General features: G+C 49.5%; 1 protein-coding gene across 1 annotated transcript; it reads right to left on the reverse strand.

The window, feature by feature from the left end:
- Positions 1-1,364: 1,364 nt before the first annotated feature.
- On the reverse strand, positions 1,365-22,099 carry LOC125088580 (leukocyte immunoglobulin-like receptor subfamily A member 6). Its single transcript, XM_047709780.1, is given in 15 exon segments — positions 1,365-1,767; positions 3,707-4,006; positions 4,313-4,594; positions 4,818-5,117; positions 5,279-5,566; positions 5,735-5,770; positions 5,993-6,063; positions 8,648-8,942; positions 8,988-9,165; positions 20,891-21,039; positions 21,042-21,191; positions 21,336-21,542; positions 21,545-21,622; positions 21,804-21,839; positions 21,996-22,099. Coding segments are annotated over 15 exon segments (2,640 nt in total). The 5' UTR covers positions 22,030-22,099; the 3' UTR covers positions 1,365-1,531.
- Positions 22,100-25,942: the final 3,843 nt, after the last annotated feature.

Raw genomic sequence — 25,942 nt, forward strand, 5'->3', positions numbered from 1 at the left:
AAGGTGTGTTTTCACTCCACAGCAGCTCCCTTCCATTTCTGCCAGACCTGGGTCTTCAAGCTGAAGTGAGTCTGTAGTAGGCAGCAAACGGTTGGGCGTTGCTTCTTTCTATCCATTCAGGTACCCTTATGTGTTTTGATAATCCATTTACACTGAAAGTGGATATTGTTATGCAAAGACTCGCCATTGCCATCTGATTTGTTGTTTTCTAGCTTCTTTGTTTCTTTCTGACTCTCGTGAGGGGGTATTGGGGAGGAGAGAAGAGATTCACAAAATGTCATATATGAGTAATTTGATGTAGAAATTCTACAGGAAAGGGGAGCCACTCCTTCCTCATGCACTTTCTCCAATTTCCCCTGATTCAGGACCAAGATGAGGCCTGATGGGGTTGAATCCTACCTCTGAAGTGGCCAACACATCTTTATGGATGACCTTCAGCTCAGTTCAGATTCATGGGGAAGGTTGAGGTCTGAAAGTCACATAAACCGATTTTAAATCCTTAATTGCATACCCTGTGGTCCTTAAGTATTTGTTGAGAGACCCACCTTCTCACTTGGGGCATGGCTCATTCTTTGGTCAGACTCAGGTGAGGGTCAATGGGTAGATGGGGAACATCTTTGAGGGGACCTCAATGCCAACATGTGAAGTATTGGCTATGTTCATTCAAGAACGACTTTGGTTGATACTCAAGATCTAGAGAAAATCAAGGCTCACTCCATCCCACTCGAGGTGGAAGTGACCAGAACCTCGAAGATAGAAGGACACACATACGCACATTGGTGGGTATTCTCAGCAGGTGTCTGTGTTTGGCTCCTCCTCACATGGGAGAGACCACTGTAATCATGACTTCCTAACTCTGTATTCAGTGAATTCCCACAGGCGGCTTCAAGGTGGCCACGGAGCCAGTATTTTCACCAAAGAAATCAAGAAAAGCCTTAAATCAGGACTTTTGCAAAAATGGCATTTTCTTAAAGCCAGTTGACCCACAGCTTGTGGTTCTCACTACACACACCGGATGCTCATCCCAAGTGATGATACCACTGGAGAAACTGTATCGTTTATCATGTGATGAAGAAGGAATGTCTTGTGAGTCCAGATCCTTCTTTTCCAGAATGATTTTTGATGTATTTTTCCAAAATGGACTTGCTGTGCATCCATCCGTTCAGTATTTAAAACAGAATCTGTGTTCTGAGCTGAAGAGTATACACACTGGGGAATAGAGGAAAAAGCATTCCATGAACCTGGACCAGAGAAAAAAGGTGGAGAGAGAGCTACTGGGGAGGATTAGCTTCACGTCATAGGGTTGAGGAAGGAAGGAAGCCAGTCCAGAAAGTGTCAAGGAAAAGCCACACCGGAAAGTGATGGGGAGAGAAATTAGCACAATTTAATTGCCGAAGAGGCACCATAGCGCCGACCCAGACATTTTCCTGCATCAAAACCATGTTAACACCCAGAATATTCTCAGTAGAAAGTTTCCCCAACTTATGCACAGATATTCTTCCAGAAACTCTTGGTATCATCCATTCCGTTTTCAACGTTCTACCTCACTGTCTGTCTTCTCGCTCTCATGTGTATGTCCCGGCTGCATCTTGGGGCTTCCGTGACGGTGCCGAGCTTGAAAGAGCAGCACGCCGAGAACCATCAGGATCAGGGCAGAGATCCCCAACCGGATGAGATTCTCCACGGTGTAATCTTGGCTGTTTGACCCTAGAGATTGGGGACAAAGAGATTGTGGTGGTCAGAGCATGCTGACATGACCCTGGCATCCTACATGTCCACCTTCCTGCATTTATTGACAGGATGTGTCCCTGTGAGCCCCTCACATAACTCAGAATTTCTCTCTATTCATCTGTTCTGGAGGCTGACTTGTTTTGTGGTTCTCTGAGGGCACCAGCTACCCCTGAGAGGCCAAAACAGAGCCTGTGGTTGGGGAGACATAGAAATACTTAAGTAATCTCTTTCCTCCTCTCCAGGGAGTCCCTGAAACTTGCTAATACCATCTCAGTCCCTTAAGGTAAGCATCTCTAGGGTCTCACCCTCCATCTAATTAGGAGGTAATAATAATTTGGGAAGCTTCGTTTTTATCCTGAGGACCAGGGACATGGAAGAGGGAAAAGCAGGGTCCACCTTTCCATTCCTGCACATCAGCCAGCTCCTTCTGGTCCCTGAGTTGGGATTATATATTTCTACATCACTTTCCATCTTTATCTATACATGTGTTCTTTTTGAAAATAACATGTGATCTGATGAACACTGGCTGTTATCCACAATAAATGAATCATTGAACATTACACCAAACACTAATAATGTACTTCTATGTTGGCTAATTGAACTGAATAAAAATAAATGTTGGATTATATAGCACACATCAGGCATTTTCCTATGAGCAAGGATTTCCATAATTCACATCACTGCTAATCATTCACTCAATGTGTTGTCTAGATATGAAGGTGGATGAGAAAGAGGCAAAAACAAACAAACAAAACAAAACAACAAAACCTCACCTGATCAAAGATAAAAGAAAAAACTGAGATGGGCACATGGACAAACATACAGAGATCTGTCTCGGAATATCAAGGAATATCAGGTAACTCTAGGTTTGGGGAGGGAACGCTAGACATGAATTCTTATGGAAGATGTTTTGGAGGATGGCCTGATCTGGCTGACAGCTTGGTGCTCATGGAAATTGGGCAGAAATTCAGCCTTTCTCTCTTTCCTTTCACATCACGCCAAGAGTTACTGATGGAGAAAGGGCACATTCAGAGCACAGAAGTCCCAAGAAAGAGGAATTCCTGAAACATCTTCCAGAGAACTCACTGGTACCAATTTTCCAATCTGGTTTAGTCTTTTGAAATCGAGGATTGATTCAACCTTTGGTAACTGGGAGAATAATCTCAGATATGAATGGAACTTTGTCAGTACCTCAGTCAAGAGTGGCTGATCCAACTCAGCTCGAGATATGACTTCCAGGGTCTCCCCAGACTCCTGACCTGAAGATGAGAGTCGCCCTTTACTGCGCTCTACCTAAGGTTCCACAGGTTCCACAGGTGCCGTGATAGTCTGACTTTCTACACATCAGCACCAAGGACAGAGACAACCAGGTCTTCTCTGCGCCTGACCTGGGCTTCCTCAGGCTTTTCCTCTCCCACTAACACACAGTGCACCCCCATGATCTCAAAATTGCTGGAGACACGAGGCAACTCTCTTCAAATCCCCCCAACCCCCATCTCCAGGTCCGGTGGGATCAACCCCTCTGAATATATGAAGTGCGGAGGATCAACTTAGTTCAGCCCTGGACTGGAGAGGCTGTGTATGCTCTAGGCTAAGAGGACTCTGTTCCCAGCAGACATGAAGATTGTCTATGGGGTCTGGGAGTGTAGACTGCAAATGCTTAGAAGAAGAGGGTGCTGTGGGGCTGTGCTGGGTCTTCTGTCCCACTCAGCCCTACTGCTCCTTGTCGCTGCTTGTCTTTTATACTCTTTTCTTTCCTCCCTGCACTCATCTAGTCCTGCCTCTGTTCCTCTGGTCAGGGTAAGACACGGAGAGGGCATGGCACTTTCCGTCTTTTCATGCCCCACAGAGGGGATAACCCAGTGGCTGAGCTCCCTGTTGTTCCCTCTTTCCCTTCCCAGCCCAGAGCTCTTCAGGGGCCAGATGTGACTCAAGCGTAAGGGCCCTCAATGGACATGGAGTGTGGACTCCTCACCTGAGACCAGGAGTTCCAGGGGGTCACTAGGCTGTGACAACAGGTAGGGGTAGTTGCTGTGTGAGCCATAGCACCGGTAGGTCCCCTTGAGGTCTGAGGTCACGGGACTTAGGATGAAGTTGACCTGATGAGGTATTGCTGTGTCCTGCGGACGAAGGACCTGGGGAGGAGCGAGGGACCCCTCCTTGGACAGGTGGAAGGTATCAAACCAAATCTCTGAGCGACACTGCAGGGTCACGTTCTCCCCCCAGGACACTGACGTCCCAGGCTGGGCCGAGAGGGACGGTTTCTCATACATTCCTGGGGGAGAGGAAGGTTGTCACATGTAAAGAGCCACTCCCTCCCCACATGTCCTTGACCCTGGGCTGGGGGGCCACTATCCTCTCTCCAGGGACTCTGTGTGGGACCCCCTCTTGGCACCTCCCGTCTCTCTGAGTGGGTGTCCTTTATCCCCATGGCCCTCACTGTCCCTTTCTCAGTCCCTGTCTCTAGACCACATCCCCACCTCAGCCTGTGCTCCTGGCCCTTGGCCTGGACCCCATCACCCAGGGACAACCATGGTCCCAGGCCCTGAGCAGACAGGACATGGGTCAGGGAGCTCCTCACCTGTGATCAGGACAACCAGAGGGGCACTGGGGGCCGACCAGGTGGAGGAGAGCTTGTGTCCACAGTAGCATCGGTACCGGCCCCTGTGGGTGCGGCTCACAGGGCCCAGGGGGAAGTTGGGGCTGGGTTGCCCTTCTAGACTCTGGGGAGCTCTGAGCTCCTCGTCCTTGGTCAGAGCGAATCTGTCAAAGCCGGTCTCTGAGCGACACTGGAGGGTCACACTGTCTCCAGACTGCACCAGGGAGCCCGGCTGGGCCGAGAGGGAGGGCGCCCTGTAGACACCTGGACAGCAGGGGACAGTGATACTGGGGACACACTCCCCGCATGGCCCACAGCCTGCAGTGAGGCTCTCATGGGCCCCTCCCACGTTCTCCCACCTGTGGTTCTGGCCCCAGGACAACAGTGTCACCCACCGCTCATCAACCTCAGGGTTCCGCTGCACATATAGCTTAGGTCAGTCATCTGGGTCCAGGAGGTAGATGGGGGGAGGCAGGGGCCCCCTCACCTGTGACCTGAAGGTGCAGAGGGTCACTGGGATGTGACCACGAATCCGGGTATGACTCGGAAGAAACGTAACATCTGTAGGTCCCCGCATGGGAGGTGTTCACGGGGCCCATGTGGAAGAGCCCCTGCCCCCTCTCACGATGGAACTTCCATTCCAGGTGTTGGGGCGCATCAGCCCCCCGCTCCTTCAGCAGACGGAATGACCCCCGTGGCCATGATGAGCTACAGGAGAGGGACACGTTCCCTCCCAAGGCCACTACAGGGCCTGGGTTGGCTGAGAGGGAGGGTGCGTCATGCTGTCCTGAGGGAGAAGTAGGGAGCTGGTTACAGGGACCATCACCCCACGGACCCCACGGACCCCATGTACTGTCGGCTGTGAACAATGGTCCCAGTGAAGCCACAGTCCATTCCCTTCTGCCTGGAGGAGGGGCCCAGGGGGAGGGGACCATCTCCTGCTCTCACCTGTCATCACCAGGGGCAGGAGTTCACTCAGCTGTGACCAGCTCTCCCCTCTCTGATATGCACATCTGTATCGCCCTACATCGTATAAGCTCATGGATGTAATGGAGAAACTGGCCTTGTTGCTGGAACCCTGTGAGGTCTCCAAGGTCTCCAAGGGCTCAGAGATCCTGTCTTTATACAGATAGTAGCGGTCAGCCTGCAGAGACGCCTGACACCAGATGGTCACACGGCTCCCCTTGGTGACCATGGAGCTGGGATGAGCCCAGATGGAGGGTTTGGGGAGGGTCCCTGGAAAGGAATCAGATGGGGAGTTGCAAGGGGGCCCTTCTCCTCTCAACTTCCCACCTGTCACCCCAAGGCCCCTCCCACATGAGTCACTTTGCAGCCCTGACCCTCTATGCCCCCCAGCTGCTTAGGGGGTCATTGGTGGAGACAGGAGATCTGGGGAAGACTCACCTGTCTGTGCCTGGTCCCACAGGCCCCAACACAGCCCTGGAAGAGAGTTCCCATGAGTGCCTCCCACACCCACACGTGGCTGCTCCAGGCCTGGTCTGGGCCTCTGGGTGTTGGGGACACAGCTGGGGCTGAGCATGTGCCTCCCCACAGAAGTTTTGCCCCTACTTATCCTCCACAGTCCTGAGGTCTCCCAGGGACCAGGACCTGGGGGCAGGTGGGGGGGGGTGACCCCATCCCTCCTATTTCCAGAAAGCTCACCGAGACAGAGAACAGCAGTGAGGGTCAGGGTCCTGGGGCTGCCTCCCATGGTCCCCAGCCGTGCAGACAGCCTATAAAGTCCTCAGCCTGTGCTGGATGGACAGATGCACGGGGTGTGATACAACCCAGGCCCCGAGTTCCTCATCACAGGTCATAGAGGGATGGCCTCACAGGAAGGGGAAGAGCCCCTGCCAGGGCCTCTCTCTGCTCTCCCTGAAGGGTGACCCGAGAGCAGCGGGTCCTGGGACTTTTCAGACAGACTGAGTCTCCCCAGACCCCGCTCTCTCTGTTTCCTCCCCAGCAAGCCCAAGTCTAGCAAGCAACACTGATTCCAGGACTCGAGGCTGGGGGAGGTAGGGCAGGGCCTGGGAATCAGCCCCATTTCAGTTCCACTTCTGCCCTGTCTCACACAGAGGCTATGTGAACTGGGCTGAGACACTTCCCTTTCCTGAGCTTCTGTCAATGCAAATTTTCGTCCTTCCTCCCAGCACGGTGGCAATCAGTCCGTGTGCAGTGGGCAGTGTCCACATCCCATCATGGTACCAGGCACTGGAGACTCATTGGTGAGGGGACAGTCTCGTTCCTTCCCTGGATGCATGGGGCTGTGACAGTGACAGCAGACCATACAAACCCTTGACAAAGGGAAATCAGCCCATAGTTTTGATAGACCAAAGAGAAGGAGAGAAACCGAGGATAGAGAGCCCCAGGTGGGGACCCTCTGGGATGGAGAGTCCAACACAAGACGGGGCAAAAGCAAGTGTGCTGAGTGGTGTCATCCTTGCCCAAGAGGCTGAACTCTCCAGGCACTGCATCCTCAGGGAGTGGGGGACCCGCTCCCACACAGGCTCTTACTGCCCCACACGTGTTCCTGGATTTTACCTTCAGGAGCAGGAAAATCGTCAGCAAGGTAACATGTGAACAGATTGCTGTTGTGAGGAGATCACCACTACGGAGGCCGTGTTCTGTGAAGGAGGTTGTGGTACCCAGCAGCGATGACACCCTCATCTTCGTCGGCTGGCTTCCTGATGAGCTGACCGGCATTCTAAGCCGCTCACAGAATCCCAGGAATACAAATATATTCACAGATGGTAGGAAGAGTCGGCAATGGTTCTTTTTTTGTTTTCATTACCTAGGAGGTTTGGAAGGAGTCTGCTCTGTTGGGATTGTCTCCGCTGTCACATCCCAGGAAGACAAGCACGTGGTTATGAGTGTGTGTGTGTATGTAGAGGGTAGGTGGTGAACTGGGATGAGCTTGCTTGTGGGGAGGAGAGGGCCCTGCTGGGGCTGGAGCGGGTAGCTCAGCCTGGTTGTCAGCCCGTGGAGGGTCAGGTGTAGAGAATGGGTGTCACTGGAGTAAGGTAGAGACAGGTGGGCAGGTTTTGTGCAGGGGAGGGGCAGTGATGAGAAGGTATGGAGCCATGAGAGTAAGACAGTTCCTCAGGGAGTCAGGGCCTGGAGGATAAGCAAGAGGGGAAGGCTGATGGGGTGGCTCCAACAGGACTTCTCCAGTCTCCACTGATCCTGACTGCAGTGTGGATGGGTTCATGGAGGGAGGGGTCAGGGAAAGACCTTGTGGAGACATCATCCTGTGTTTATTTGACTGGAGGAGCCATTGGGGCCACCTCGGATGGGTGACCCCAGAGAAGTTTGGGAAACATATTTCTGGACTAAACTGACTCACAGAGGGAACCACCACTTGGCTCTGTACTTGGGTTTGTGTTTGTTTCCTTCACACACTCTCTCTCTATCACGTTCTCTGTTTCTGGGACAGCACTACCTTCTCTCCAGCAAAACCTGAGTCATTCCTGTCCCTGCACGGCCTCTTGTCCCCCAGGCATTAGCACATCTAGAATCTGTCTCCATGCCTTGTGCAAACCAGTAGCTGGACACAGTTAATGCTTGTTAATCCATTGTCAGCTGGTGGATATTTGATTGCCACCACCTTTTGTCCCTTGTGAGTCCTTCTATGAACTCACTGGAATAGTGTCTCCTCAGTTACATGGATGCAATTCTCCTTCATGTCTGCTTTTCATTGTGGTAATAAGAGAGCTTAACACGAGATCTACCCTCTTTACAGATTTGTCAGGACCCTCTTGTTCGCTCTAGGCATGGGGTGTATGGGGATCTCCAGAACTGTCTATCTTGCAGAACTACAACTTAGGCCCGGAAGTGGAATTTCTTGGTGACACACATGCTTCTGGGTTCAAGTTTTTAAGGATGTGGAATCTCTCAATTTCATGGGCCTGTGTGCTCGTGGCCCTCCCACGACGGATAGTACACCGTAAGTATTCACATCTCATCTGGAGTCCTGGACCCTCAGACCAAACTGGGCCAAGAGAAATAGAAGTAATCATCCCACATAAAATGCAAGGAAACCTGGGTGCACTTTAGGGCTATCGGAGTGGCATTAATGGGTTCTATGTTGATTTGTACTGTTTCGTGACATCAGTTCTGCACGTCCCTTGCCATTGGGCACCTCACATTGGGACCCGAAGTTGCCTATGAAAGGAGGTATAGATTTGGGCAGAATGCTCGTGAGAATTTGCCAGCATCAGGCGGTCCTTTGGACCACCCTGTCCCCCATGGCCTAGAGCGCTTTCTTGCTTGGGGCATGTCGCGTCCACCCGGAAAACGCGCCGAGACGATGCAGCCCACCCAGGGTCCCTGGCACAGGTGAGCTTTCCCGGAGCAGAGTTGAGGGAGGGGTTGTGGCCGGGCATCAGCCTCCGACTTTTTGGGCTGCTGTATCGCCGAAGGTTGGGGATGGCCTCAGTGGGGGCACGAAAGTTTCTCTCGCTCTGAGGCTTGTCCGCAGCTCCAAAAGGCACCGTTTCCACTTGGGTGGCAGGTGGACTTGTGGCGCGGGACTCAGGGATCCCCAGTTGGAGGGCTTGAGGGACAGGACCCTGGAAGGAAGACTGAAAAACCAGGCGAGGGTTAGGGCCCGGACCTAGGGGGCATGGCAGGCCCCATCTGCCAGCACCAGGGAGGTTACCCCTGGAGGCTGAGTAGTAGGAGGCATTGGCCTCGCCTGTGCCTGACTCACGGAGGGCTTTCTGGCAGGGTTCAAGTCGCGACAACTCGAGATCCTGGGCCAGACCCAGGGGGCGGCCCTGCAGACATGCCGTGCTGGAATTGAGTTCGCCGGGGGTTTTCCGGTCAATTCTCACGAGCTACACCAGAGATACTGGCCAACGCCATGAGCCAGCATTTTGCACACGGGTTTCTCGGAGGCAGCACAGACAGGCCATCTGGTGGTCGTGAAGGATGCTCGGAGGGTGTGGGGGCATCTCCTGGATTTATCCCTTTCAGGCTGCATCTTTTGATGCCAATTTATGATTCATTCAAACAGCCTGCATTATTGAACTGAAAAGATGGAGACCCTTTCATGTGCCTCCAGGTCTATGGTGATTGCAAGGGAGGAAAATGAGAAAATGTGTTCATTGGAACTGGAACCAGAGCATGGCAGGGTACAGAGATGTGGACTGAAGTCTGCCATGCGGGTGTCAGCTGGTTGGGGGAAGATGAGAGCCAGTGAAGACAACTCACCAGTGGTTGGGAAGGGGAGTCCATAATTCAATGGCAGAAGAGGGCATACATTGTCCCTGCACTGGGAGCCATGATTCCTCTCCCTCCTCACAGTGACCTGCAGACAGTTCACAAGGCACATACCTCACATGCTCTTCCAGAAACTTCCGGGCACACATGTACTTCCCAGTCTCTGCTATTCTGATCGTTGCATCGTTCTCTCTTGTGTTTGCCTCCTGGCCGCATCTTGCACACTTCTCTCACTGTACCAAGCCTGAAAGAGGAGAGTCCCGAGGACCACTAGGATCCTCGGCTGCCATGCCATGCAGAAGAGAGTCTCTACTGTGTAATCTGGGGGGGATGGGAGGCTATGAATTAAGGTAGAGAGGTCACCAAGGTCACAGCAGATGAAAATCACCCAGGTTCCTAGATGTCCACCCAGGGCACCTGCCTCCCCTTGACAGCATTTAACCATCCATGCCATCCCCATACCATCCATTACTCCCAGTGTTGGTGTCTGCCTTGTTTTGTGACGGGCTGATAGTATCAGCCACTTCTGAGAACCATAAAAGTATGGGGGGAAATGAGGTGCTGATGGGACTCAAACTTGTCCCCTGGGCTCTGTGTTCTTGTACCTGCCCCATTTCTCGTGATATAACTAATACGGAGCCCCTAATGGACACTTTCTCTGCTATCGAAGGATTGTCTCTGTTCTCATTGGATTCTTTCTGTCTCCTCGTGTTTTATGAATTGAGCCTTTGCTTCTGAGTCCCATTGGAGCAGAGTCTTCCTGTGTCCCCTAGCTCAGAAATTCAGTATGTAAAATCGTCTCTCAATGTAGAAATACTTGAGCTATTCAATTTTTGTGTTCATTCTGAGCACGTAAGCTACCTCTCGTAGATAGGAGAACTTGCTTTTTTCAGCAATTCAGGACCCAGTGTTCATGGATGAGAGATTGGCCATAAATATATTGAAGATGCATATTCATATTTATGTATATATGAATTAATATATGTGAATATAGATATGAATATATTGAGAGAGTGAGAGAATTCAATACATACCATGTAAGTGTGTTAGATATTTGAACTATCCTAGGTAGGGTATCACCATCACCGTCACCATCACCATAATCACCATCACCGTCATCATCATCATCATCACCATCACCATCATTACCACCACCATCATCACCATCTCCACCACCACCACCATCATTACCACCACCATCCTTATCATCGCCATCACCATCACCATTATCATCACCACCACCATTACCATCCCCATCACCACCATTACTACCACCATCTACATCACCACCACCATCCTCATCACCATCCCCATCCTTATCATCACCACCACCACCACCATCCTTATCACCATGACCATCCCGATCATCACTACCATCATCATCATATCACTGTCCTCCTCCTCCTCATCTTTCTCTATCTCTGTCTTTTAGTCACAAAGAACTCCAGGAACTGCCAAAAGATTTCAAGGAAGAACACCAGTCATTTGATTTTTATCTTCAAAGACATCCCCTCTCACCTCAAACCCTTAAGGAACAGAGAAAATCAGTGTTGTTATAAAACTGGTGAACACAAAATTAGATAATCCTGCAAACCTATTTTAAGCTGTTTTCACATAAAAAAAACAAAAATAAAAAGTGTAGATGAGTTCTAATTATTAATCTCTCCATGAAAATTTCAAATAAGCTTACACAATTCAGAAAGTATGAATGAAGAAGAGACATCATTTGGTCGGTTAATATCCAAATGTTTAATACCAAGAAGTCTTTTAAATGTATCTCATTAGGGCTAAAAAATTTGAAGAATAAATCAGGAAATGTATAAGCCCTTGGAAAGTTCTATTCCTAATATGTATTAAGAAAAGCATAATTCTTTTTCCTAATAAAACCTGAATATAACAGAAAAATGACCTGAAATAGACAGGTCAGTATTGCTATATACATAAAAATACAGATTTTTAGCATGTGTTTGACATACAATAATTAAATAATTTGGGCTATCAGTTAAAATGTTTTCTTAAAGCAACACTTAGATTCATGTTAACATCTTACTTTGTCGTCATTATCATAAGGCATTTGCTGCAAATAACACCAGTACACAATCTGGAAATAAAGAGGTAAGTTTCATTTTTTTTGAGATTGATATAATGATCATCAGTAAATCAAAGGAGATCATTTGTAAAGCACCAAAAGGTGGTGTATCTGTACTGTTAATAGAATATAAAATTAATATAACCAAACCAATATTACTGTTATATATACTTAGCTATTATTTAGAAAGTATAAGGAAATAGGGGAGGAGCAAGATGGTGGAGGAGTAGGAGATCTAAATATTGGGTCCCAGGGGTCCAGCTAGATAGCTATCGAACCTTCTGAACACCTACAAATTTAACAGGAGATGGAAGAGAAGAAGAGCATCAGTTCTAGGAACAGAAAAGTGACCACTTTCGGGAAGTTAGGATGTGCCAGGAAGTGAATCTGAGGCAACAGGAAGATAGACTGAGGTGGGTGGGTGGGTGGGTGGGGGGCAGGGCCGGCTCCCGACAAAGCAGTGGAGCAGCAGAGCACAAAATCTGAACTTGTAGAAGTCGGCTACACTGAGGGACGTTGCTCCAGAGGCTAAATGGGGTGTGGGGGTGGTTGGAGCCCTTGCAGGGACAGTGTGGGTCAGGACCCACGGGGTCACAGAAAGACCTGTGGTGTCTGAGTGTGGCAGAGCCCCCAGGTATGGGAGCGGGGAAGCTGGTGGCAGAGATGGAGCTGAGGAGGGGCTCTCAGCTTGGGGTTACCTTAAACCATTATCTTCAAGCAGGGACCCCACAAGTGGCGGATCCAGGGAGACTCCTCCTTCCTCTGGGAGGAGCGGCATGGGGGCATATAGCAGGAAATGGCTGGTTTGGAGACTCCAAGGATGCTGCAAGCCAGAGACAGAAATGCTCAGTCACAGGCCGGGTGAGCTTTGGGAAGCAGTTTCTTCTTACAGACCAAAATACACCCAAAATCAAGTGTGTGGCTCTGTTCTATTCACTAGTCTACACAGACATACACACATATATTCTTTCCTCCTCCTTTCCTCTCCCCCTGGGTTTTGAGTCTCTTATGATTTGGTTAGTGTATATTTTCTGGGCTGATTGCTACCCTTTTAGTATTTTGTTCTCTCATTCATCTATTCTTATCTGGGTAAAATGACAAGCTGGAAACACTCATCTCAAAAAGAAAGAAAGAAAGAAAGAAAGAAAGAAAGAAAGAAAGAAAGAAAGAAAGAACAGGGTGCCTGGGTGGCTCAGTGGGTTAAGCCTCTGCCTTTGGCTCAGGTCATGATCTCAGCATCCTGGGATCAAGCCCCGTGTCAGGCTCTTTGCTCAGCAGGGAGACTGCCTCCCCTCTCTCTCTCTGCCTGCCTCTCTGTCTACTTGTGATCTCTGTCTCTATCAAACAAATAAATAAAATCTTAAAAAAAAAAAGAACAAGAGGCAGTACCAATGGCTAGGGACCTGATCAATATGGACATTAGTAAGCTATTAGAAATAGAGTTCAGAATGATGATTATCGAGGTGCTAGCTGCTTGAAAAAATCATGGAAGATACTAGAGAATTCCTTTCTGGAGAAATAAAATCTCTTTCTGGATAAATAAAAGAACTAAAATCTAACCAAGTTGCAATAAAAAAAGCTTTAATGAGGTGCAATAAAAAATGGAGGCTCTTACTGGTAGGGTAAATGAGGCAGAAGAGAGAATTAGAGATATGGAAGACCAAATGACAGAGAGTAAAGAAGCTGAGAAAAAGAGAGATAACTACTGGACCATGAGGGGAGAATGTGAAAAATAAGTGATACCATAAGATGAAACAATATTAGAATAATTGGGATCAAAGAAGAAGAAGACAGAGACAGAAGGGCAGAAGGTATATTGGAGCAAATTATAGCAGAGAATTTCCCTAATTTGGCAAAGGGAACAAGCATCAAAATCCAAAAGGCACAGAGAACCCCCTCAAAATCAATAAAAATAGGTCCACAACCCATCATCTAAGTAAAACTTACAAGTCTCAGTGACAAAGAGAAAATCCTGAAAGCAGCTCTGGACAAGAGGTCTGTAACATACAATGATAGCAATATTAGATTGGCAGCACACCTACCCACAGAGACCTGACAGGTCAGAGAGGACTGGTATGATATAATCAGAGCAGTATACGAGAAAAAATGCAGCCAAGAATACTATATCAGGCTAGGCTGTCATTGAAAATAGGAGAAGAGATAAAAAGCTTCCAGGACAAACAAAAACTAAAAGAATTTGCAAACACCAAACCAGCCCTACAGGAAATATTGAAAGGGGTCCTCTAAGCAAAGAGAGAGCCCAAAAGTAACAGACCAGAAAGGAACAGAGACAATATACAGTAACAGTCACCTTACAGGCAAAACAATGGCAAAATTCATATCTTTCAATAGTTACTTTGAATGTAAATGGGCTAAATGCCCCAATCAAAAGACACAGGGTATCAGAATGGATTAAAAAAAAAAAAGGCCCTCGATATGCTGTCTGTAAGAAACTCAGTTTAGACTCAAAGACCCCTCCAGGTTTAAAGTGAGGGCGTGGTAAACAATTTACCACGCTAATGGACATCAAAAGAAAGCTGGGGTGGCAATCCTTACAGCAGATAAATTAGATTTTTAAGCAGAAGACTACAATAAGAGATGAGGAAGGACACTGTATCATACTTAAAGGGCCTGTCCAACAAGAAGATCTATTAATTTTAAATATCTATGCCCCTAATATAGGAGCAGCCAATTATATAAACCAATTTTAACAAAATCAAAGAAACACAACAACAATAATACAATAATAGTAAGGGACTTTAACACTCCCCTCACTGAAATGGACAGATCATCTAATCAAAAGATCAACAAGGAAATAAAGACTTCAAATGACACACTGGACCAGATGGACATAACAGATATATTCGGAACATTCAATCTCAAAGCAACAGAATACACATTCTTCTGTAGTGCACATGGAACATTCTCCAGAATAGATCACATCCTGGGTCACAAATTGGGTCTCAACCAGTACCAAAAGATTGGGATCATTCCCTGCATATTTTCAGACCCCAATGCTCTGAAGCTAGAACTCAATCACAAGAGGAAAGTTGGAAAGAACTTGAATACATGGAAGCTAAAGAGCATCCTACTAAAGAATCAAAGGGTCAACCAGGAAATTAAGGAAGAATTTAAAAAATTCATGGAAGAAATGAAAATGAAAACACAGCTGTTCAAAATCTTTGGGACACAGCAAAGGTGGTCCTGAGAAGAAAGTATATAGCAATACAAGCCTTTCTCAAGAAACAAGAAAGGTCTCAAGTACACAACCTAACCCGACACCTAAAGGAGCTGGGGACAGAACAGCAAAGAGAGCCTAAACCCAGCAGGAGAAGAGAAATAATAAAGATCAGAGCAGAAATCAATGAAATACAAACCAAAAGAACACTGGAGCCAATCAAAAAAGCAAGGAGCTGGTTCCTTGAAAGAATTAATAAGATTGATAACCCCCTGACCAGACTTATCCAAAAGAAAAGAGAGAGGACCCAAATTAATAAAATCATGAATGAAAGAGGAGAGATCACCACTAACACCAAAGAAATACAAACAATTATAAGAACATATTACTAGCACCTATATGCCAGCAAATTTGACAATCTGGAAGAAATGGATGCATTCCTAGAGACATATAAATTACCACAACTGAACCCGGAAGAAATAGGAAACCAAAACACATCTATAACCAGCAACCTATAACCAAGAAATCTCCCAACAAACAAGAGCCCAGGGCCAGATGGCTTCCCAGGGGAATTCTACCAAACATTTAAAGAAAAATTAATACATATTCCCTGAAAGTATTCCAAAAAATAGAAATGGAAGGAAAACTTCCAAACTCATCAATGAGGCCAACATTACCTTGATCCCCAAACCAGACAAAGATCCCATCAAAAAGGAGAATTACAGACCATTATCCTTGATGAACATGAATGCAAAAATTCTCACCAAAATACTAGCCAGTAGGATCCATCAGTACACAAGAAGGATTATTCACCATGACCAAGTGGGATTTATTCCTGGGCTGTACAGTTGGTTCAACATCCGCAAATTAATCAAGGTGATACAATACATTAATAAAAGAAAGAACATATGATACTCTCAATAGATGCTGAAAAAGCATTTGACAAAGTACAGCATCCTTTCTTGATCAAAACTCTTCCCAGTGTAGGGATAGAGGGTACATACCTCAATATCATCAAAGCCATCTATGAAAAACCACAGAGATTATCAATCTCAATGGGAAAAAAACTGAGAGCTTTTCCCGTAAGGTCAGGAACACAGCGGGGCTGTCCACTGTCACCACTGCTATTCAACATAGTGGTAGAAGTCCTAGCCTCAGCAATCAGGCAACAAAAAGAAATAAAAGGCATCCAAATTGGCAAAGAAGAAGTCAAACCCTCACTCTTTGGAGATGATATGATATTTTATGGAAAACCCAAAAGACTCCACTCTAAAACTGATAGAACTCATACATGAATTCAGTCAAGTGTCAGGATATAAGATCAATGCAGAGAAATCAGTTGCATTTCTATACACCAAAGGCAAGACAGAAGAAAGAGAAATTAAGGAGTTGATTACATTTATAATTGCAGCCAAACCATAAGATACCTAGGAATAAATCTAACCAAAGAGGTAAAGAATCTATACTCAGAAAACTATAAAGGACTCAGGAAAGAAAATGAGGTAGATGCAAAAAATGGAAAAACGTTCCATGCTCATGCATTAGAAGAAGAACTATTGTGAAAATGTCTATGCTACTTAAAATAATCTATACATTTAATGCAATCCCTATCAAAGCCATCTTTTTTTTTTTTCAAAGAAATGGAACAAATAATCCTAAAATTTATATGGAACCAGAAAGGACCCCGAGTAGCCAGAGGAATGTTGAAAAAGAAAACCAAAGTTGGCAGCATCACACTTCCAGACTTCAAGCTCTAATCATCCATGGGGTAATCATCAGGACGGTATGGTACTGACACCAAAACAGACACGTACATCAATGGAACAGAATAGAGAGCCCAGAAATGGACCCTCAACTCTATGGTTAACTAATCTTCGACAAAGCAGGAAAGAATGTCCAATGGAAAAAAGACAGCCTCTTCAACAAATGGTGTTGGGAAGATTGGACAGCCACATACAGAAAAATGAAACTGGACCATTTCTTTATACCACACACAAAAATAGACTTAAAATGTGTTGGGTCCGTTATCAAAGGAACGAGACTGAGACAAAGTTACACAAAGCCTTATTTTATGCCAAGCATTAGAAGTCAGACTGACCAGCCAGGGCCGCCTCCGAAGAGTGCGACCCCCTTGGTCTTACAGGCTAGTTTTTATAGGGCACAATCGCAGACATCTACATATGTGGCTTTGGCTGATTGGACGTCTTCTACCTGTGTGTTTTAGTAACGGTTACCTGGAACTGATACTAGTAACTGCTGAGGCGTTTATTAAGCAACAAAATGGCCTTGTTTTATGTATGTGTTTTAGCAACGGTTACCCGGATCCGGGATCAGTAACTGCTGAGGCATTTATTAAACAACAAAATGGCTATCTAGGCAACATGGAATCACTCTGGCTATGCAGGGCCAGGTAGGCCCTAGGGGTTTAACAGGTTTTAATGTGGAATCGGCCCCAACAAATGGATGAAAGACCTCAATGTGAGACAGAAATCCATCAAAATCCTTGAAAAGAACACAGGTAGCAACCTTTTGAACCTCAGCTGCAGCAACTTCTTCCTAGAAACATCACCAAAAGCAAGGGAAGCCAGGGCAAAAATGAACTATTGGGACTTCATCATATCAAAAGCTTTTGCACAGCAAAGGAAACAGTCAACAAAACCAAAAGACAGTTGACAGAATGGGAGAAGATATTTTCAAATACATATCAGATAAAGAGCTATTATCCAAAATCTATAAAGAACTTATCAAACTCAACACCCATAGAACAACGAATCCAATCCAGAAATGGGCAGAAGATATGAACAGACATTTTGGCAAGGAAGACACCCAGATGGCCAAGAGACACATGAAAAAGTGCTCCACATCATGTGCAGCAGGGAAATACAAATCAAAACCACAATAAGATACCACCTCACACCTGTCAGAATGGCTTAAATTAACAAGTCAGAAAATGACAGATGTTGGCGAGGATGCAGAGAAAGAGGAACCCTCCTACACTGTTGGTGGGAATGCAAATTGGTGCAGCCACTCTGGAAACAGCACGGAGGTTCCTCAAAAAGTTGAAAACAGAGCTACCCTACAACCCAGCAATCACACTACTGGGTATTTACCCTAAATATACAAATGTAGTGATCCAAAAGGGCAGGTGCACCTGGATATTTATAGCAGCAATGTCCACAAGAGCCAAACTATGGAAAGAACCTAGGTGTCCATCAAAAGATGAACCGATAAAGAAGATGTGGTGTATATATACAATGGAATACTATGCAGCCATCAACCGCTCCCAAATCTTGCCATTTGCAATGACGTTGATGGAACCTAGAGTGTATTATGCCAAGTAAAATAAGTCAATCAGAGAAAAACAATTATCATATGACCTCTCTGATATGAGGAATTTGAGAGGCAGGGCAGGGGGTCATTGGGTGTAGGGAAGGGAAAAATAAGATGGGACAGGGGAGGGAGACAAACCATAAGAGACTCTTAATCTAAAGAAATTAACTGAGAGTTGTTGGGGGGGTGGGAGGGATAGGGTGGCTGGGTTATGGACATTGGGAAGGGCATGTGCTATGGTGAGTGCTCTGATTGTATAAGATTGGTGATTCACAGACCTGTACCCCAAAGCAAATAATACATTACATATTAATTTTAAAACCTAAAATAAAGTAAAAAAAGAAAGTATGAAGAAATAAAAAATCATATTTATAAAGAAAAATTGAACAATTTTTAAGATTTGCATGTAGAAATTTGATGACAAAAACTTCAGCATTCACCTGCGTCATTTATAAAGCTCGCTTCTAAGCATGTTTTGTTAAAAAAAAAACCCAAGACTTTGTCATCATAAATTGCTCTCTGTAATAAATGTATACATTTCATCTAATCCCGATGAAATGGGAGAATTTTTTCAGTCATAAATCCTCATTACGTAAATTTGTAATTTATATCTGCAAGGATCCCTTTAGAAGTTCCGAGAAGCAGGCACAGGGACACTGGGCAGGTTTCCACACGCAATGCAGCGTGAACACGAATCGCACAGGGACACGCGGTGCAGCATCTCTGGGGAACGCACCTGGCTCTCAGGTGTGCACCCGGGGGCGTGCAGGCCCCGGGGTGAGCGCAGGGGGCGGTAGAGAGCTGCCACAGGCCGGCAGCCTTCTCTCTAGGACAGCGTCTGGAATGAGCTCCACCTGCGCCCTCAGAAAACGGTGGGAGCCGCTCCAGGCCCGGGGTGAGAGCGCTCAGCGGCGCCTCAGTGTGGGGGGGGGGGGGGCTGCATACTCGGGTCTCTTGGAAATGGGAAAGAAGAGCTGAGAAGGAGGCGTCTGTGTGTCCCCTGCAACTGTCCCAGAGTCCCCGCATCCTCCCTGGGCGCCGGGTCAGGCCTGGACCCCAAGGGCGGCACACCCGCCCCTCTCTCTCCTCTCTCCCACACGTTCTCCAAACCCGGCTGGGGGCCTAGGCGTTGCGGTCCGCTGACGAGGGGCAGGTGGTTTTTAGGAGAAAACGCACAGTTTCGTGTGGAATGAGGAGGGTCTGAGACGCTCAATCAATGGGGGGTTTTCTAATCTCTGTCTTCCTCCTGCTCTGCTGAGGCCCAGGCCTGAGGGACACAGTCTCCCGCGCCCCATCCCCTCGGCTTCCCAGCCCTTCCCAGATCCCAGTTCCTGGCAGAGGCAGCGAGGTGCAGGTCAGAAATGGGATCACAGCAGCAGCCCCTTCCCCCCTTTACGGAGGGGGCGCCTTTCTCAGAATCTCCACCTCCCAGGAGAGGGGAAGTCCTGCAGACCCCGCCCCAGGACGCCCTTGGCCGGCCTCCCAGGCAGCAGCTACCTCACCCCTGCCCCTGGCTGGTAGCCAGCGCCGGGCTTCTGAGCAGGAGACACCAGGAAGTCAGTGGGTGGCATCTCAGCGTCCTGGCATCTAGGTCCCTGCCTCTCTGACCCTCCGTCCTCAGTCCTGCCCGAGACTTCAGGGATCAGGCTTCCTGGGGCTGGAGGTCCCGCCTATTCCCACGCCCTCCTGGGTGGACCTTCCTCTGTGAACCATGCCTTGGGAACCCTTTAAGGCATCCTGTCTCATACTTCCCTGTTGACAGGGCACCGAGCTGACCTTTTCTGCTCAGAGGGGACAGGGACAGCAGGCACTCCTCACCAGGAGCAGGGACCTGGCCCAGATCACCATCTCAGGAGCACTGAGAACCCCTCCTCTGGTGAGTCCCCCCCATACCTCACAATCCAAAGACTGGGAGGGGAGGAGGTAGGCTCCTGAGCTCCCCGCTCACCAACCCTGGCTGCTGCTCTCTGGCCTGGCCCCCAGCCTCTCCCTCTGCCCTGACCATGCAGCCCTCCTCTGTGGGCCTTGGAGCCCCTGGAGCCCCATGATGGTCCTGCCATGACTCACCTGACTCCCAGCCCTCCTCCTGAGAGACTGCGAAACTATACCCCCTGCACAGAAGCCCGTGACTCAGCAGCTATGGACCCGGGGCCTGGGGAGGGGGTGGCAGTCGGGGCTGGGTCTATAGAGGATCCTGGACAGTAGCTGGGTGGGCTCTGGAGCTTCTCCCAGAGACCCTGTCTCTGCTCCCGCTCTGTTCCCTGTGGCCCAGCCTCAGAGTCATGTGGCCCCAGGTGTCTCTGCTGGGCTCTCAGCCCCTGTGAAACACAAGACTGTTCCCGAGTATTTGAGGGGGCGTTAGATCCTCTGAGGGGCTCTCAGAGCTGATATAGGGTGGTGTGTGCTCCTTCTGAGCAAACAGACCGCGGGGACGCCCTGACATTGAGCGGTCCTGTGGATGGGGGTTTGGTGCTGACCCAGGAGTCCTCGTCTCACTAGACTTCTCCTATACCTGCCCCGTGGACTCCCCAAGACCTCCCAGCTGCCCATCGGGCACCTTTATTCCCAGAAGAGGGACAAAAGGTGAGCAGGGGTGCAGGACCTCTGTTGGCGTCCTTTGAGCTGAGGGGCAGATCTCCCTTTGAGTGATGCTCCTTGGAGCCCCTCCCTCCCATCCCAGCCCAGGTAATAGAGCCCTGAGTAGATCATCAGGACACAGAAGCGACAGGAGTGGGCTCCTCACCTGAGACAGCAGGCCCAGGGGGTCACTGGACTAGGACCACACCTGGGGGGTGTTGCTGTAATAGCCATAGCCATCTGACGTCCACCTGAGACCAGGGGTCACAGGGCCCACAGGGAACAGGGTCTGGGTTCCCCCACAGGGGCTGGCTAGGAGTCCAAGGTCCAGGAGGGCTGGCTTTCTCCTTTCTTCATCAGGACAAACCTGTGGGATCCCTTTGGTGAGGCACACTGGAGGGTCACATTCCCTCCTGAGGTCACAACAGGGCTGGGCTGGGCTGAGAGCCAGGGTTTGTCCAGCAATCCTAAAAGAGGAGGAGGGGGTGGTGTTAAATGTGGATCAGATCCCCCACATTATCCCCAGGCAGGGGTGTGAGAGGGAGACCCCGGAGAGCCCACCCCCTTCCTGAGGGCAGAGCCTGGGGCTGGGACTCTGAGTGGGCTCGCACCTATCGTCAGCACCAGCTCCAGGGGGTCACTGGGCTCTGACCAGCCAGGGGGACTGAGATAGTCACAGCGGTATCTTCCCGCATATACATCTGTCATGTGTGTGATGGAGAAGTTGGCCTTGTCCCTGGGCTCCAGTATCTTCCGTGTGTCCCAGGTCTCTAACTTTCCCTCTTTATGCAGGCGATACTCCTGGGCCTCTGGCCTCACCGACACCAGATGGTCACATGTGTCCCCCAAGGCATTACAGAGCCTGGATCAGCCCAGATGGTGGGTTTGGGGAGGGTCCCTGGAAGGAAACAGAGGCTGGGACACAGATCTTCCCCACCCTCTGGTCCCAGCTCAGCACCAAATCCACAGACATTCCCCTCGGTCAGCCCAGAACTTCTGTTCTCCATCCCCTGCTGCCTGGTGGGTGACCCCTGTCCCCAATGAGGAGGTGGGAATGGGACCCCTGGGGACAGACTCACCTGCCTGCACTCTGGTCCTGGGGCACACACTCAGCCCTGGAAGAGAGTCCCTGTGAGAGGTTTGCCCTGAATGCTAGCAGATCCCCTCCTCCCCTTGAGCCTCCTGAGCCTGGGGTCTCCGACAGACCAGGGCCTGTCTGTGGGGTGGGTCCCTTCCAGACTAGGTTGTCCCCTCCCCTCCTCAGATCTCACGGAGACAGAGCAGGGCTGTGAGGGTGGGGTTCATGGCGTCTCCTCTCTCTGGTTCCGCCTGTGCAGATGGAGGGACCACTGTGACCACAAGACAGACAGAGACACAGGGGGTGGCCACACGGAGGCCAGTCCTGCCTGTCACAGGGTTGTCACCTCAGCAGTCCCCAGGAAGGGGAACAGCCCCTCCCCACGCCCAGCCTGGCTCTGGTGTTCATGATGGTAGAGCGGGGGTACCCCGAGGCTTCCTAAGATGGCCCATCCGGGTGAGGAGACCAGGGCAGGTCCTTCCCTCCCAGAGCCTCCCCCATGGGTCTCCTTTATCTCCATCACACCCTTGGGTCCTCACCATGGACAGGTCCCCAGACCCAGAGCTGCTGTAGGGGATGTGGGTTGCTGCTGTGCTGGGGAGCTCATATCAGCACAGACACTCTTCTTGTGACGTCTTTGAATGGCTCAGGTCAAAGTCATGGTGACAATGAGCCCAGAGGAGAGATACCGGCACAGAGGGAAGGGAACACAACCCCTCTCCTGGCCCTGGAGCGTGGGCTCTCTTTCTGTCTCAGCCTCCAAGGACTTCTCTGTTTTCCCGTGACTCTGTCCATACCCTCACTTCTTGGGAATATCTGTGTGAGTTCCTCCTGGCTCCTCCATGCCCCTTGTTTCTGGCTCCGAGTTTTCCTCCCGATTTTGGGTCCTTCCTGCACTCTGTGGGACAATGGGTAGATGAAAGTCCTGATTTGTTGGGGAAAAGTTGATCTTTAGTAAAATATTTTTCTACCAACCATTGCCCATGTGAATTGAGCAGTAATGTCGTAATCAGATATTCTCCCCCATTTTTTACTTTTATTTTTTATGTTTCCCTTTTCTGGAGAGAGAGAGACTGCACACAAGGGGTGGGGGAGGGCAGACAGAGAGGGAGAGAGAGAGAATCCCAAGCCGACTCCACACCCAGCCCAGCCTGAGCTGGACTTGGGGCCGGATGTTTGACCCTGAGGTCATGACCTGAGCTGAAAGCAAGAGTCAGACCTCAGCAGCCTGAGCCCCCCAGGCACCCCATTTCCCCCCCTCTTAAAAGTTATCTTACTTCTCATTCTATGTGGGAGAGGGAAGTGCAATGTCTCTCTCTTTCAGTTTTCTTGTTGGGTCTTCACGTGAGCCCATGAAAATGTTTGGGAATGTGTCTGTTCTATGAACCTTGTGATTTGTGGGACCTGGAGTTAGTTTTGTGGGACGAGTTTCATTTTCAGAGGTACTTTATTAAAGAGCTCAAAAGGTGATTCAGGTTTTCTACTTATTCACGAGCTGGTTTTAGAACTGTTTCTGGGGTCCTGGTCCATTTTATCCACATTGGATGAAGGTCTTCTAAGGTCCGCTCACATCTCTCCTGAAAGGACTCCGTCCGGAAGGGGACCGGAGGGCACGCATGCAGAGTCTCATGCACGTGTCCGTAGCCGATGACATTCAAGGTCAGAGACACTGATTTCCTGTAAATGCCTGGTTTTAGAGAAAAGGGAAACCCATTCCCTGACCATGGGTCATCCACCAAGAGCTTCTCCCAGACTCAAGCCAGGAAGTGTCCGCTTGGTCTCAGGTTGAACTCCCTCCTTTTTGTTCTCTTCCCCAGACACAGTCAGCCCCAAACCCTCAGCAGACTCGCCCTTAGATCGTGTGCGAGTTTCCACATCTCAAAGTATAAGTCCTCTGCTGTTCCCAGATGCACTCTATCTTTCGTAATCCAGCTTGCCTCGATTTACCTCTTTTATCTAGGTTGACACCATAAAACCTGTGGGATTTGTACTGATGTCCCATATTTCATTACTGATGCGGGTTCTTGGTGTCTTTTCTCTGTTTCTTATCGAGGGTCGCTAGGACTTTACACACTCTGGGAATACTCGATGATAAATGTTTGTGGCTGTATTAATGTTATGGGACTGGATGCTTATGTTCTTTCCCCAGAGTCGTAAGTTGAGGCCTCAGACCCCAGCCTGGCTGTACTGGGAAACGGCGTCTAAGGAAGCAATTAGGACAGAATGAGGTTGTAAGCGTGGTCCAGATTTGGTTAGAGCAGTGCCCTCAGGAGAGAGTCCAGGGAGCTCCGAGTGTGTCTCTCTGTCCGCGTGCTCACACCAGGGAAAGGCGCACAGCAAGATGGGGCTGTCTGCACCCCGGGGGTGGGTGGGGAGGTCCCCGCCGGACACCCTCCCCCCCACCCCCGTCGCACGTTCGTGGAGACTTCTGTGGTCTGTGACATTCGCCACAGAAGCTGGAGCAGAGGGCTGCAGACTTGGCAGCCAAACAGAAAAGAGGTGGGGGCGGCTGGAGGAGTTTGGAAATGCTGCGTGTGCCCCGGCTGCTGGCGGAGACGTGGACCGCGAAGTCCACTCCCACCGGGCCTCGGCCACAATGAGGAACGAGGCATTGCACCAGGGAGAAAACGGGACCCTTGTGACGGAGGGGCAGAAAGCATGGCTGGACCCTGTCCAGAGGTCAGCGCGGCACAGGCCAAGGGAGCTGCAGAATTTGGCATGCTTGGCGGTGGCGCTTGACGTGTGCCTGGAGCGCTCCTGTGTGGGCGCTCATGGCGAAATTCCGGAGGAGCCAGGAGACTGGAGGAATGAGTTTGTTGTATGTTAGTGACCACACAGTCCATCGTCAGTGTCTGCTGCAGTGTTCGAAGTTGCACTGTTTGTGTGTAACACCCAGTGCTCCCTGCCATCCGTGTCCTCCTGAATACCCACCACCGGGCTCACCCGCCCTCACCCCCTCCAATCCCTCAGCTCGTTTCTGATCAGAAAGGATGAGTACCCAGCTGTTGCTTCAGCATGGACGGAGCTGGAGGGGATTATGCTGAGTGAAATAAGTCACGCAGAGAAAGTCAATTATATGGTTTCGCTTGCCTGTGGGACAGAAGGAAGAGCAGGGAGGACATTAGGAGAAGGAAAGGAAAAATGAAGGGGGATGGGGAGACCAGAGTGGAGAGGAACCATGAGAGACTGAGGACTCTGGAGAACGAATTGTTCAGCTACAGACTCCGAAGGGAGACCTGGAAGATTCTTCGGACAAATGAGGGAAATGTTTGGGAGAGCAAGCGGAGCCAAGGTGAAAGCACCTGTGGGAGCAAAAACGCAGCCCAGGGGCATGGAAGGGGATGAGACGGGAGGGAGGAGTGAAAGCTGTCAGACTTCTCAGATTCTGCAGGATGCGACCATAGGCTTCCTTGTCAGCCGGCTATGTGCTGGTTTTCAGGGAAAGAGAAGGACGACGCCAAACTCGGTTCAGAGATGGGCAGGGCTGGCCCCGTGGTTTCAGAGTTTGGGCTACTGGCTTGGTTTCCCCTGGGCAGGCTCTGCTCGAGGCCTTGGGAGTGGGGCCCTCACAGAGGGAAGGGCCCTGCAGCCCCCCAGCCATGGAGGTGGCGCCCCAGAAGGCCTGGCGGGCAGCGCGTCGAGCCAAGGCTCTGTTCATTCCAGAGCCTTAAGATCTGTGCAAGTTGCTTTACTCAGTTTTGAACGTGGTCCCCTTTTTCTTCTTTCCCATCACTCCCTCTGGGGGCGGGCACGTCACTGGTCTGGGTCACGGACTCATCACACCTGCACAGGAATTCTGCTTTCGAAGACATTGTGCCCCGAACCTCACCCATGTCTGACTTACAGGATAATTCAGAATCGACTCTGGATTTTAGATTGATCGATGATGCTGGAACGAGTGTAGATTTTGGGGGCGTCACTGTTGGGATGGAATGACATGAAATGTTTATGCCCCCCCCCCCCACTTTAATGCGTGCTGCTGACCTAACTCCGGGGCTGGCTGTGTTTGGAGACGGGGCCTCTACAGAGGAATGCTCATGAGATCATAGGGTCATGCCCAGATTAAAGAGGGTGGCGACCCTATAAGAAGAGACAGCAGAGATCTCTCTCCACCTCACACGGCACACAGAGGAAAGGCTG

The sequence above is a fragment of the Lutra lutra genome, chromosome 17 (genome assembly GCF_902655055.1).
Source record: "Lutra lutra chromosome 17, mLutLut1.2, whole genome shotgun sequence".
NCBI lineage: Eukaryota > Metazoa > Chordata > Mammalia > Carnivora > Mustelidae > Lutra > Lutra lutra.